At 42.6% G+C, this 14,208-nt stretch overlaps 1 protein-coding gene, 1 long non-coding RNA gene and 1 other non-coding gene across 7 annotated transcripts in view; 2 read left to right on the forward strand and 1 right to left on the reverse strand.

Annotated features, from left to right (window-relative positions):
- PHF24 (PHD finger protein 24) overlaps positions 1-14,208 on the forward strand; it is a 32,910-nt gene that overhangs the window by 13,884 nt on the left and 4,818 nt on the right. For 2 of the 5 annotated variants that reach the window (XM_057498791.1, XM_036888299.2), the window contains exons 2-7: positions 8,418-8,799; positions 9,410-9,595; positions 12,649-12,727; positions 13,043-13,248; positions 13,584-13,744; positions 14,046-14,141. In XM_057498791.1, coding sequence (XP_057354774.1) covers positions 8,422-8,799; positions 9,410-9,595; positions 12,649-12,727; positions 13,043-13,248; positions 13,584-13,744; positions 14,046-14,141 — 1,106 coding nt within the window. In that variant the 5' untranslated portion in view covers positions 8,418-8,421. Of the gene's footprint in view, positions 1-7,578; positions 7,648-8,417; positions 8,800-9,409; positions 9,596-12,648; positions 12,728-13,042; positions 13,249-13,583; positions 13,745-14,045; positions 14,142-14,208 lie in introns of those variants that run through there. The other 3 variants (XM_036888298.2, XM_057498790.1, XM_057498792.1) reach the window with 3 other exon arrangements.
- LOC118913938 (uncharacterized) overlaps positions 2,260-14,208 on the reverse strand; it is a 61,245-nt gene continuing 49,296 nt past the window's right edge. The window contains exon 4 of the long non-coding RNA XR_008996553.1: positions 2,260-2,888. This is a non-coding gene — a long non-coding RNA (uncharacterized LOC118913938). The remainder of the gene's footprint in view (positions 2,889-14,208) is intronic.
- LOC118914085 (U6 spliceosomal RNA) lies at positions 4,955-5,062 on the forward strand. The gene has a single exon (XR_005025464.1). It is a non-coding gene; the product is annotated as a U6 spliceosomal RNA (small nuclear RNA).

Consider the following 14,208-nt stretch of genomic DNA (forward strand, 5'->3'; position numbering starts at 1 on the left):
TGTTTATTTTGCTAATGGATACCACCTTCAGTTTTTATTGAAATTCCTTTAAACTCCCAAAATGACTGCAGTGACATCATTAACAATTGAGCTAGCCTAATGGTGATTCTTATGATCCTTACAGAGAATAATGGTTTGTAGCAGGACTACAATGTGTTGGGAGATGACTGTGGTTTGTTGATACACTATTAATGAGTCAGTTCACTTACAGAGAGTAACCCTCCTAATGGGCTGGCCTTTCTTCAGAACTCTTATTGCATTATCTGAAAAAGCCAGTTACAACCAAATGCATACCACTAATTCGCCTCCTATGAATCATTCTTGAAAAAGTGGATTTTGTGTGGTTATTCCAGGTCTCCAAATAAGTGTTTCTCAATATTTTTTTATCCCATGCTGCCTTGCCAATGAGTTTCAGCCCCAGGCAAGTTCACTATTGTTTCAGGGAGACCAAGGAATGACAATGGAACATTCTTGGGGTGAAAGGGTTTATTACCCAGCTTGTTCTCCCAGCAATAGGTGGAGCACTAGAATTACATCGACATCCAACAGTCTGCAGGTTTGTAATCCTCCTTCATCTCTGTGTCTGCCCAGAACCTTGGTCAGAGCTCTTTATATAGTGACTCAGTCAATAATAGCTCATTGCCTACAGGTGTGGAAGCAGTAGCCTAGCAGCACGCCAGTTGCATTATCAAGTAGTTTAGGTTTAGGTGAGGATCCTGGCCATAGGAGCCTTCACTTTATCCACACTCCACCCCTCCAGGACTCTCGCCTCACAATCTACACACTCTCAATCTTCCACAATGGTCCCTGTGCAAGAAAGCTGGAGCATTGTAACCAAATTCCACAACAGCAACAGAGGATAACAACAACATAGAGATAATAACAATAATTAAGATACAACAAGATTTTGATACAGGTAACAAAAATTATAATAATCCTCAAGCCTCAGGAGGTTATTTCAGCTATATTCAAAACCAGTTCTACTCAGATGAGTTCATGACTCACACTTAGTGGTACAGATAGGGAGCTCTCTGCACCCCAGTGAGTAGCAGAGTTTTTTTTGCTAGGGTGTGTGCCCAATCCACAAAGACCTTAGGGGAGATAAGACACATGTTTTAATGACACCAACACAGGCAAATCTTGTCCATCAGGTAGGATGCATTTAAGAGAGTGGTCCTTTGATAGGACTGTAGCAGGAAGGAGGTCCTGTCCAGTTCTAGTATACCATACCTTTACTCCTCTCCCTATGGGGGTTACTGAGGGGGCTACTGGAGGTGCATGCACTGACTATAATGATAAAACAAAACTCTCTGGTAAGGTGTGCCTACCTGCTGGCCATTCAGGATATACTACTGTGATTTTAGGGGGCCTCTGTCCTGTTACTCCAGGAATACACAGGAGGCCAGCTTCCAGGCCTTGTCCCCAAGGTGCCAGGAGAGCCATCCATCATTGGTCCATGTGCTGAAAGATCCAAGGCCATGTCCACTCAATGGAGTCTCCAGGGTTTAGTGCAGGTGTATAAGGGAGGCAGCAATATGTGTTAGCATGTCTATGGGGCTCAGGGCTCCCTTTTGGGGTTTCTCGTTCAAATGCCATAGCACTGTCCATAAGCGGACTGACCATCCCCGCATACTATTGGTATCTGACTTCAGTCCATATTTTAACAAACCATTGTACCTCTCTGTCATGCCTGCTGAGGTAGAACTGTATGGCACATGAAACTTCCATTTGATTCCCAACTGTTGCACCCGTTCTTGTAGTGCACGTCCAGTAAAGTGGGTGCCTTGATAACTCTCAATTACCTGTGGTCAGCCATAGGCTGCAAAGAGACACTCCAGGCCTCTTTTGGTCATCTGTTGATCTACACAATGTGTAGGAAAAGCAACCAGAAGTCTAGCAGCTGTGTCCACACAAGTCATGGCATATTGGTACCCTTTTGACACAGGCAGAGGCCCAGTATAGTCTATTTGTCAGCTGAAGAGGGGTATTGGTCCCTTAGCTATTGTCCCATGTTGCTGTGGAACTTGGTATAAGTCCCTTTTAGAGCATATAATGCACCCCTGCCAGGCTCTGCTGACTTCTCCAAAGGTCAAAGGCAAGCTCCACTGATGGGATACAGCCCACATTGTCTTCTACCTTGTGTGTAACAAATGATGATGTAACCATTGGGCTACATCAGAGGCAGGCTCTCCTTCTAGTCAATGTACCTGGGCCAATTGTCTTGCCAATGGATTTCAGCCCTGGGAAAGTTCACTATGATTCAGTGAGACCGAGAAATGACAATGGAATGTTCTTGGGGTGAAAGGGTTTATTACCCAGCTTGTTCTCCCAGCAATAGGTGGAGCACTAGAATTACGTCTGTGTCCAACAGTCTGCAGGCTTGTAATCCTCCTTCATCTCTGCCTCCACCCAGAGCACTGAGCAGAGCTCTTTATATAGTGACTCAGTCAATAATAGCTTATTGCCTACAGGTGTGGAAGCAGTAGCCTAGCAGCAGGCCAGTTACATCATCAAGTAGTTTAGGTTCAGGTGAGGATCCTGGCCATAGGAACCTTTACTTCATCCACATTCTGTCTTTATTTTTATAGCATGAATGTATCACAAGTTATTCACTAATTCTGTTACAATTATTTCCACCTTTTTATAACTGTAAAAACAATGCTCCAATCAGTATTCTTTTACATATACCTACAGGTCAAAGAGGATGAACCTCTTGTAGAGGGTACAGCTTCATTCAAAGGTATATTAGTAGCTGTCCATTTTTGCCAGATCTTCCAAACACATGAACTCTTAAAACAGTCTGGAGAATCCTGTTCTTGTATCACACCAGTAAAGGGGAAAACTTACCATATACCTCACAACGTTGTTCCTTGTCTTTTAGAGGTAACCTTCTTTAAATCAAAAGATAGAAGTGTAGTTTTGTAATAAAAAATGTAAAATTATTCTAAGGCTATGTTTTTCATATGGCAGGTCCAACCATTAGGAAGTCATCAAATCATTTTAGAGCATAACTATTAGGACTATTTTAATGAAACAGTATAGAGAGGATAGAAAATATCAAGGAACATCACATGCAGTAAAGGTAGAATTGTTTCACAACTTTGAATTCAGTTATAGATCTATGAACACATGTTTATAACTTGGTGTGTACAGGGTCACATCATAAACTATATTTCTTGCTATGTGTCAATAGTCCAAAAATTCAAAAAATATACCATGAAAGTTTTCTGAGGAAAACACTGTGACCTTGGAAATAGTGAGTGATCATGAGGAAGTTCCTTATGAAGGGTTTTGTGTCAGTTTTGCATTCTCCTTCTTGGTGTGGTGTGTCTGTTCCTCTTACTGTAAGTTGGGGACTTGCTTTCCCACCTACTCAGAGAGCAAAGCTGGTCCTCATAATCCACAGCCTCAGCAAAAGCTCTAACATTCACCCACTCTCCTGTCTACCCCTCCAGTGCATCCCACCAGATTGGACTCTCTCATTAGGTCACATAGGCTTTTAAAAGAATATGAAAAAGGACATGAATATTATAAAAGCTCAAGACTATATACTCCAAACACACTCATTAACAGATAGAGAACTGAAGCCCAAAGCAATAAATTGCATGTCCTGGGTCACAGCAGGTCGAGAACTGAAACAAGGCACCAGGTTGCCAACCCTAGAATTTTTTAATGATATAATTAGTGTGCAGTGTAGGGAAATCAGAAAATCCATATTAATAAAGAAATCAAAAAAATATATATGCATTCTTTTTTTGCTGGTAAAATAACTGATAGTTTTATTTTTAATATTAACAACACCTTCCCATTTTCTACATACATATAGATCTACCTCAGTCTTTTTTTTAGTATCATTAATCTACAATTAAATGAGGAACATTATATTTACTAGACTCCCCCCATCACCAAGTTCCCCCCGACATACCCCATTACAGTCACTGTCCATCAGCGTAGTAAGATGCTGTAGAATCATTACTTGTCTTCTCTGTGTTGTACAGCCCTCCCCATGCCCCCCCCACATTATACATGCTAATCATAATGCCCCCTTTCTTTTTTTCCCCCCCTTATCCCTCCCTTCCCACCCATCCTCCTCAGTCCCTTTCGTAACTGTTAGTCCATTCTTGGGTTCTATGAGTCTGCTGCTGTTTTGCTCCTTCAGTTTTTTTCTTTGTTCTTATACTCCACAGATGAATGAAATCATTTGATACTTGTCTTTTTCCACCTGGCTTATTTCACTGAGCATAATACCCTCTAGCTCCATCCATGTTGTTGCAAATGGTAGGATTTGTTTTCTTCTTATGGCTGAATAATATTCCATTGTGTATATGTACCAAATATTCTTTATCCATTCATCTACTGATGGACACTTAGGTTGCTTCCATTTCTTGGCTATTGTAAATAGTGCTGCGATAAACATAGGTGTGCATATGTCTTTTTCAAAGTGGGCTGCTGCATTCTTAGGGTAAATTCCTAGAAGTGGAATTCCTGGGTCAAATGGTATTTCTATTTTGAGTTTTATATGCATTCTTTCTTAGAAAAATTAGATTATATCATGAATATTTTTGTAACTTGCTGTTTTCATTAATATGTTCATATCTATTTAATATCTTTCACATCAATATATTTCTACTTCATTGCACTTCAGATTGTTCAATCTTCCATTGTACCATAATTTAACCATTTCCCCTTGTCCAATATTTTTTGCAATCAGGGAGAAAAAGGATTTCTTAATCACAATTTATTATTAGTTGCCCACTGTAATAATGGGGAGGGATCTTTCCCTTATTAGTTTATAAATTCAAAAAATATGGGATGTGTTTCTTCTGTTGGTAACAATAGGTGTCAGGGCAAGCAGAGTGGGAATTTGTACGTACAATAGTTGTTTCTGGGAAAAAAAGATGTGGCTGTTATCAGATATTATGTGTATGAAGGCTTTATAAAAAAATCAAAAAGAGTACTCGCTTCGGCAGCACATATACTAAAATTGGAACGATACAGAGAATATTAGCATGGCCCCTGCTCATGAAGCGTTCCACATTTAAAAAAAAAATCAAAAAGACTTCTCCACAATTAATTAGTTGGGAAATGTTTATTAAGCATTGTTCTCATCCAAACACATTGCTGGGCAGTGAAGATAGGTACTATGCATGGTATAAACAATCTAATAGAGGAAACTGACATTGATTAGATAATCATCCTATTGAATATGTAATGACAAAAATAAATGCTCTGGAGCAGAAAAGCATGGTGCTGTGAGCACTCAGACCTGGACTGGGGAGTCAGCAGTGACTTCCATGAGGAAATGAAACTTGAGGTAAGTTCTGGCAGATGAATAGGCACTAACTAGGGAGAAGGAATGTTCACAGTTCCCAAAAATATAGGGAGCATGGCACACAAAGACTGAAACTAGGCCAATGTGTTTAGAACAGAGAGTAAAGAAGGGATTCCAGACTGAGCAAGGCCTCACAGAACATGATGGAGACCAATTTGGAGGACTTTATTTGGAAAGCTGTAGAAAGCCATTGAAAAGTTTTAAGCAGGGGGATAACCTAACACCTGAATGACTCAGAAGACATGTTTAATTCAAATGTAAAAAACCCATTTCACTGTCCCTTTTTTATTTCCCAATGTCTGTAAATGGCATGACCATACTTGTAGTTAGTCAATTTAGAACAGCCCTTTCCAGTATAGCACAGAGAAGACAAGTAGTGACTGTATAGCATCTTACTATGCTAAGGGACAGTGACTGCAGTAGGATGTGTGGGGAGACTCGATAATATGGGTGAATGTAGTAACCACAATGTTGCTCATGTGAAACCTTCATAAGAGTGTATATCAATGATACCTTTAAAAAAAAGTTAAAAAAAACTGCCCTCCCAATAAGTCAGAGAAAGACTGAATGAAATACTGTATAATTCACTTATACATGGAATCTAAAAAACATCAAACTCACAGAAACAGAGTAGAGTGGTGGCTGTCAGGGGTGAGAGAAATGGAGAGATGTTGGTCAATGGCTACAAATGTTCATTTATAAGATGAGTAAGTTCCAGGGGTCTAAGTTACAGCATAGTGACCATGGTTAACAATACTATATTATATACTTGAAGTAAGAGTAGAGCTCTAATGTTCTCACCATAACAACAACAAAATGGTGATTATGTGAGGTAAAGAATGTACTAACTAACCTTACTGTGGTAAGCATTTTGCAATATATACATGTATCAAATAATCACATTGTACACCTTAAATTTATAGAATGTTATATGCCAGTTATATCTCAATATGGCTAATATCAAAAGAGAAGAAACAATAAATGTTGGCAAGGACATGGAGAAAAGGGAACCCTCATGCACTGTTGATGGGAATGTAAATTGGTGCAGTCACTATGAAAGCAGTATGGAATATTTTCAAAAAAATGAAAAATACCATACTTCTTGGAATTCACCCAAAGAAAACAAAATAACTAATTTAAAAGATATGTGTACTCCCATGTTTACTGCAGCATTATTTACAATAGCCAAAATATGGAAGCAACTAAAGTGTCCATCACTAGATAATGACATGGTACTCACACACAATGCAATAAAAAGAACACTCACCCATAAAAAGAAAAATTCTGCCATTTGCAACAACATGGATGGACTTAGAGGGTATTATGCTAAGTGAAATAAATCAGACAGAAAAAGACACATACTATGTGGTTTCACTTACATGTGGAATCTAAAAAACAAAATAAAAGAACAAAGAGAGGTAGACACATAAACACAGAGAACAGGCTGGTGGTTGCCATAGTGGAGGGGGATGGAAGTTTGGCTAAAATAAAGGGGGAAAAATTAGAATGTTTGATATCTTGATTGAGATGATGGTTACATGAGTGTATCCATATGTTAAGATTCATTGAGCTAAACACTAAGATCTGTGCGTTTTATTGTATGTACCTCAATTTTTAAGAATTATATCTCAACAAAGCTGGGAAATAAAGATAAAAGTGCCTTGTCTCTTTACCCTTAGTCTAGTCAGTTATCTATTCTTAAAATTAACTAATTCTGTATCCATGGTATCTAATAAACTCAGTATCATTCCTACTGCCATCATTTCAGTAAACCGTTACCTCTTGCCTGGACTACTATAGTAGCCTTCTAATTGTCCCTAACCTCCTCTCCTGCCCTCTGTCACCTTTTCCCCAAACAAACTGAGGATAAGTTACCACTCATCCTTCTTGGTCCACTTTGACTCTCAGTAGTGTGATCTCACTCTCTTTTAGGTATTTCTACCACTCTGTCTTACTCTTCTTTGAGTTCTGATATTAAGTATCTTGAAACTGTTCTCCTGTCTTCTGTTTCTTATGATGAGTAGTTGATACCTTATACATAGCTGTTCAGTAAATATTGATTATAATAGATTGAGAGCAAGGCTGAAATGGGCTCTCTGCTCCACTTTGCCTAGAATATGCATTCCCCAGCTGAATCCCACTAAGACGCTTCAGGCTAGGAAATAGCAGTTCAGCTTCCCAATGTGCAATGTCATGCCCTCACTTTCCAGAGTGGTACCCTGGTACTCCAGAGGAAGAACAGAGATAATGTTACTTTTTAATCTTAACAGGATATGGACCTTTCTTGAACAGTTCAGAAAATCAAAGCAGAAAAGGTGAGAGTGGCATTAATAAAGCCTTGTATGAGAAGCACCTTAGAGCTTATAATGAGATAATTGTCTGTGAAAGACAAACAGACCCATAAAAAGCTACTAATTGGAGGGCACAATAGAGTGTTTGTAACCTTGCCCACATGGATACGGTGGTAGAGTTTCCTGACTAATTTAGGAGTCCTTTAAAAATACGAGTTCATTCACTCTGACTCAAAAAGTAGGCATTTGATGTGGATTATCCCTCAATGGATTGTGCCCAGCACTTGTTGGAGGAGCTCCCTTCAATCAGAAGTCTGAAATGTGTAGCTTTAGTCTTGCATTAAGCCTTGGGTCATCTTGTGGAGCAGAGAAGGGACTTGGGCTCTGAAGTCTCCAACTATCTCAAAGTAGCACAGCCTGGGACCCCTGGACCTAACTGGCTTTGGAACAGCAAGAAAGACAGAGATACCATTTCACATGTGTAGAGTGCTTTCTAGTCTACTAAGCAGTGTCAAGCCCATTTTCTAAAGTTATCCTCACTACAGCCTGTGAACTACACTGGACAGATAACCCTCATTTTATAAATGAGACAACCAAAGTCACAGGACTAGTCAGAAATAGAACCAGGGTCTTCTGACTCCTTAAAAAGTGCTCTCTCTACCCTACCTTGCTACTGATTTCCAGAAGAGGGAGAAATTAATGACACTTGCCATGTAGGTCAGTGGTTGAAACTGACTGGCCCCACATGGTCAGCCATTGGCTAAGTATGGGCACCCCCTGCTCTTTGCCCACAGAGCCATGGGGGTGTTGATGTCCAAGCGGCAGACAGTGGAGCAGGTGCAGAAGGTGAGCCTGGCAGTGTCTGCTTTCAAGGATGGGCTGCGGGATAGGCCTTCCTTCCGACGTACAGGTGAGCTTCCAGGGTCCCACCATGGCACTGTAGAGGGCTCCGTTCAAGAGGTGCAGGAGGAGAAAGAAGCAGAGGCAAGTACCCCAGTGCTCCAAGAAGAAAGCAGTGTCAACCGTGCAGCCTGGGAGAGGCTCCGAGATGGGCGTGGAGTAGAACCTGAGGAGTTTGACAGGACCAATCGTTTCACACCCCCTGCCTTCATCCGCCCCACCCGGAAGCTGGATGATGACAAACCTCCAGATATCTGCTTGGAGCCCAGAGAGCCTGTGAGTGTCTAGTCAGGGCAGAATCATCCCATCTTAGACCTGAGGATGTAGGTATATGGTTGAAGTGAGACTCAAAACCAGGAAGATGGAGCTGAGTCCAGAACAATCTTCGAATTTCTTCCACAAGATTAAAAATGTTAGTCACATCCTGGCTTAGTCTTAGTGAATGACTTGAGGCAGTAGGAAATAAGAAGTGATATCACAGGAGGTCTTAGGAAGCATTTGGGAATTTGTGGAGGGGGTTGCTGTTGAGGGGAGTTGGAGAAGACAAAAACTGGGAGCTGCTACTGGTATTTGTGCCCAGTATAGCAGGGATGCTAAGTATCCTGCAGTGCCTGCAATAATCTCACAACAGATTCTTTCAAAAAATGCTAGTAGAAGTCCCTGTTCAGAAATATGGTCACAGAGGCTTGAGCAGCTGGAAGAGCCTGCTGGTTCTTGTCTCCCAGAGAGAAAGCTCTGCGGCCGTAACACTGGCTTCAGTTGGAGTGGTTCCTCTGGGCTGCTCTAGGGACACTCAGCTCCATGCGGGCAGCTTTGTGCTTGGTGGCCATGGGGTCTCGCTACCTGTGCTTACACATCCCTGTTCATTCCTGCCATCCTTCCCCAGGTTATCAACGATGAGATGTGTGATGTCTGTGAGGTCTGGACTGCCGAAAGCCTCTTCCCATGCAGGGTCTGCACAAGGGTTTTCCACGATGGCTGCCTGCGCCGAATGGGCTACCTTCACGGAGACAGTGCAGCGGAGGTGACTGAGATGGCGCACACAGAGACAGGCTGGAGCTGCCACTACTGTGTGAGCCTAACTGCAGGAACAACGGGCTGCTGCACCACAGGGAACTTGGCTCTTTTCCTGGAGGCCCCGTCTTAGAACACTTGTCTCTAGGCAGTGCCCTCAAAAGTTTTCCAGTAGTAGATACAAGGATCCTAGAGCTTAGACAGGCTTTCTGTCCCTCGGTATTTTTGACATTTGGGCACAAAACTTATTTGTGGGAGCTGTGTGTACTGTAAGATGTTTAGCGGCATCCCTGGCCTCTACCCCATTAGAGGTCAGCAATACCCACACCAAGTTGTGACAGCCAAAAATGTCTCCAGATATTTCCAAGTGTGTCCTGGGGAAGCACAATCATCCCTAGTTGGGAACCACTGAGCTAGAAAACTAAATGGATAGGATGAGGCCTATTGACTCAAAAGTAACTGACTGGAGCAGTGCTTTCTCTAACAGTCTATAGTTGTCATTCATTGTGCTCATCTGAAAAACCATCCTGAAATCCTAACCAGCTTGCTTCAAACAGTAATAGATTCTATCACAGGAAAAACTTCTTGGCCCACGAGCTCTTAGGAGCATTTGTTGTTCATCTCTGAAGTGACATTACGTAAATTAAGTAACAAAGGTCTGTTGATTTGGAACTTTTCAAATTATATATAAATGCCTTCCAACTTTTAAAACAAAAAGCTAGATTCATACCCATTCTTAGCACATCTGAATAGAGTTCAAATCTTGCTTTATTGATCTGTTGTCCTGCAGAGATCTTCTTTATTCACTGATTTCAGAGTTAGGAGCATCTGCTGATCCCCTTTTTCTTCCTACTGCCTAGAAGAAAGCAAAGCTATGCCACTTGCTAACAAATAATGCTTTCTCTATGACTTGTCCATAAAATCAAGTATAGAACAGTTATTTCCAGACAGTTAAACACCTTTTCTCCAACTGGAGTATGCCACAGATGACCCTGCTCTACAGACAGTGTTCTCTGGTCACCACCCCTCGAGATGCCAGCTTTTTCACTCACAGCAACTCTGCTTTGTAGTGATCTGCTGATGTGGCACTGGGTTGAAGATGTGTCCTCCCTTACCCCCAGGAATACAAACATTGCCTCCTGGCTTTCTGTCACAGCCCTACCCTCATTACCACCACTCCCCATCAGACTTTTTACAAAGGCTTCTTCCAAGCCTCTCCCCTTCTCCTTCCCTTCACAGCCAGGCTTCTTGAGAGGACTTCATCGTCTTGTGGTTCCTTATCCCCTGTAATTTGGCTTCTGCATTCATCATTCTGCTGAACTGGCTCTTCACCAGGGACCTAATTGTCAAATTTGGTGGCTTTTTCTCAGGCCTCTGTATTGTATTGACCTCTCTGATGTATTTAGCACTTCCTTATAGCCCCTTCTTTTTTTAGGGTCTGAGTGTTTTTTATAAGAATTATTACACAAAATGGAAACTACAGAAAATAGAAAAATCAATAAAATCCCATCATACTTGTATAACTACTGTTAACACCCTACACTGTGTAACTCTCTTTTCTTGGTTTCCAGTACCCTCTACTGATTCTCTTCTTACCTTCTTCTCTGACCATTCTAAGTGCCCTTATTTAATTTTTTCTCCCAGCCCTAATGACGGTGTTTCTCCAGGTTCTGTTGTCAACACTCTTTCTTTCTCATTGTATACTTTTTTTGGTAACTTCATCTACTACAGTACCTACAGCCACCATCTAAACACTGAGTCCTAAATCTGTGTGTCCAGACCTAAATTTCCTCTGTCTCCTGGACTTACATTCATCTCAGTGTCTCACAGGTATTTCACATTCAGCATGCCCCCAAATGAACTCATCTTTCTCTCAACACTTATTCTCCTGCCATTCCTTATCTCTGTGTATAGTCATACCACCCCTCACCCAGTTACCATCCCAATTCATTTCTCTCCCTCATCCCTCACATCCAGTAAGTCAATAGGTCCTGTTGATTCTGCCTCTAATATCTCTCAAATCTCCTCCCTTTTCTCCATTCTCATATCTTACTTTAGCCACTCATCTTTTCTTACCTGCAGTGCTGCAATAGCAACCTAATTGTTCTCCATGCCTGCCTCCAGGCTTTGCCCTTCTAATCCATTTTCCACACACGAAGATCTGAGCATGAAACTCCACACTTACAAACCCTTCAATGACTCTTGCTTTACCCTCAAAATAAAGGCCCAATTTGAAGGGCTCAATAAAGGGCATTGACCCATCTCCCCTCTTCCTCCCCTAACACACACACACACATACCCTATACTCCAGCCACATCAAACATCTCAATGTTACATACCACTGTGCCCAGCATATACTAGGTGCTCAATAAGTGTTTATTGAAAGAAGAGTTTGAGCTCTTTATGAAATCCATGAATGAATACTCACGAAATGTCTGCTCTTGTTCTTTGCTGGTATTTTAGGGAAAAAAATAACCTACTAGAAAAAAATATTTGATAAAGACTGCAAGACTGTAAATTAATGACAACAAAATAACATATCAGTGCTCTTTGGAATTAAAATTCATTTGCCTTTAGGAACTTTGTCATAATGGCATCTCTTTCAAAACCGTTCTGGAGATATTTAAAGTGATAAACCCACTAGGAGCAGAGTTAGAATTAAACTTCTTTAAAAAACTAAACTATTTGAGCATTCTAGCACAGAGGCCAAGTACACAAAATGGATAAAGATGGAGTAACTCTGGTTGATGGAGCTAGGGATTCAAACCCTGTCCACTTAGTAGCTACCCTTCCCTCTTGCAGCAGTTTCCTAAGGCACTTCCAAGGAATCCCTAGGGATCTCAGAATAATTTTAAAACCACTATTTTAGTAAAAGGAACTCAGGGCTGGAGTCAGGATACCCAGGTTCTGGGAAAGATTCTGCCCCAGAGTTGGGCAGCTCTGAGCAAATCCTTTGTCCTTTCTGGGGCCTCAGTCTGATTTTGAATGAGACGCTGGGATTAGATGATTTCAGAATTGCCTTCAAGTTGAAATACTATTCCAACCTTCTTGAATCCTTGACCTTTCTTTCTTATTGGCCTTCATGGCCACTGACAGCTCTTCCTTTTTCAGGACAACCTCAACTTGCTGCTAACTGAGGAGGAAATGTACAGCCTCACAGAGACCTTCCAGCAGTGTAAAATCATCCCTGGTAAGGCTGGACAGTGCTGTCAGATGGAGGGGGCTGGGCAGACTTCTCCTCCATACCTTCCAGGATGAACAATGAAAGGAGTTTATGGAATTGTTGGGGTGGGGTGTAAGGGATAAATAGGCCCTTGTTCCCAAGCTGTTGGCCAGCAGGGGCACCCACCCCCAGCCACAAACCTTAGTTATCCTGGTTACAGGAGATAAGGACTCAGTAAAAGCTGTGGATATGGGGGCTCTGGAGGGTACCCTAGAGGTGAGTGAAGGTGTCCAGAGGCTAAGGAAAAGGTCAGCAGGGCTAGCAATGGGGGCCTCCCCACAGATTGCTCCCTGACGCTGGAGGATTTCCTGCGCTACCGCCACCAAGCAGCAAAGCGAGGGGACAGAGACAGGGCTCTAAGCAAGGAACAAGAGGAACAGGCAGCTCGCCAGTTTGCAGCCCTGGACCCTGAACATCGAGGACATATAGAGTGGCCTGACTTCTTGTCCCATGAGTCCCTCCTGCTTCTGCAGCAATTGCGTCCCCAGGTGAGGGCCAGCTGGGGTGAATGTCTATGGGATACTGAGTAACAGAAACCTGAGAAGCATGCCAGGCAGGTTGGGGGAGCACTGGGTACAGTCTGAGCAGGGACCAGTACCAGAAAAGGGCTCAGTTTCCATCCAGTGCCTAAGCTGGAGAAACTGCCCAAAGAAGAATGACCTGCACTGGGCTCAACTGCAAACGTTGGTGCTACCAGAAAGGCTCTGGGCAACTTCAAAGGGAGGTTGCAGGGGTGGTAATGGAGGTAGGATAGGATATTCTTTGGCTTAACTTTTATAAAATATTTTCATCTGTAAGATCTTACCTTATCTCTTCTTCCCAGAACTCTCTGTTAAGGCTTCTGACAGTCAAGGAGAGGGAGCGAGCCCGAGCCACCTTCCTGACACGGGGGAGCGGGAACACTATCAGTGAGGCAGAGAGCCACCAAGCCCAGCACTCTTGGTTCTGCAAACGCCTCGCAGAGGCTCCTTCCTGCAGTGTCAGGTCTGTTTCTTACCAATCCCTTCCCCTTCTCCTGTACCTCCTCCTTTTTCCACGCCAAATGGCCCTTGGTATGAAAGATACCTCCCTGGTTCTCCTGCCAACAGCTAATAAAGGATCCTCCCATGCATTAGATGCAGGGCAGTAAGTCCTGTTGACCAAGGACAGAGCAGCCTCTACTCCAAAGTGTTGCCCTGTCAGAAAAGCCTAGACATGCACATCCAGAGCCATGAGTTCACCAGAGTTTGGAGGGGCCAGGCCTTTCACTGTCCTACTCCGAACTATATGTCCTTGTACCCAACAGCATCAGCCATGTGGGTCCGATAGCAGATAGCAGCCCAGCCAGCAGCAGCAGCAAGAGTCAAGACAAGGCCCTGGTACCCACAGAGCAGGAGTCCAGGTGAGTGGGACCTCCTTGTCTGGCTGTCTGCACTCCTAACTCCCTAACACACAAGAGAAGGCATTAC

Source organism: Manis pentadactyla, chromosome 3, assembly GCF_030020395.1.
Source record: "Manis pentadactyla isolate mManPen7 chromosome 3, mManPen7.hap1, whole genome shotgun sequence".
Classification (NCBI taxonomy): Eukaryota; Metazoa; Chordata; class Mammalia; order Pholidota; family Manidae; genus Manis; species Manis pentadactyla.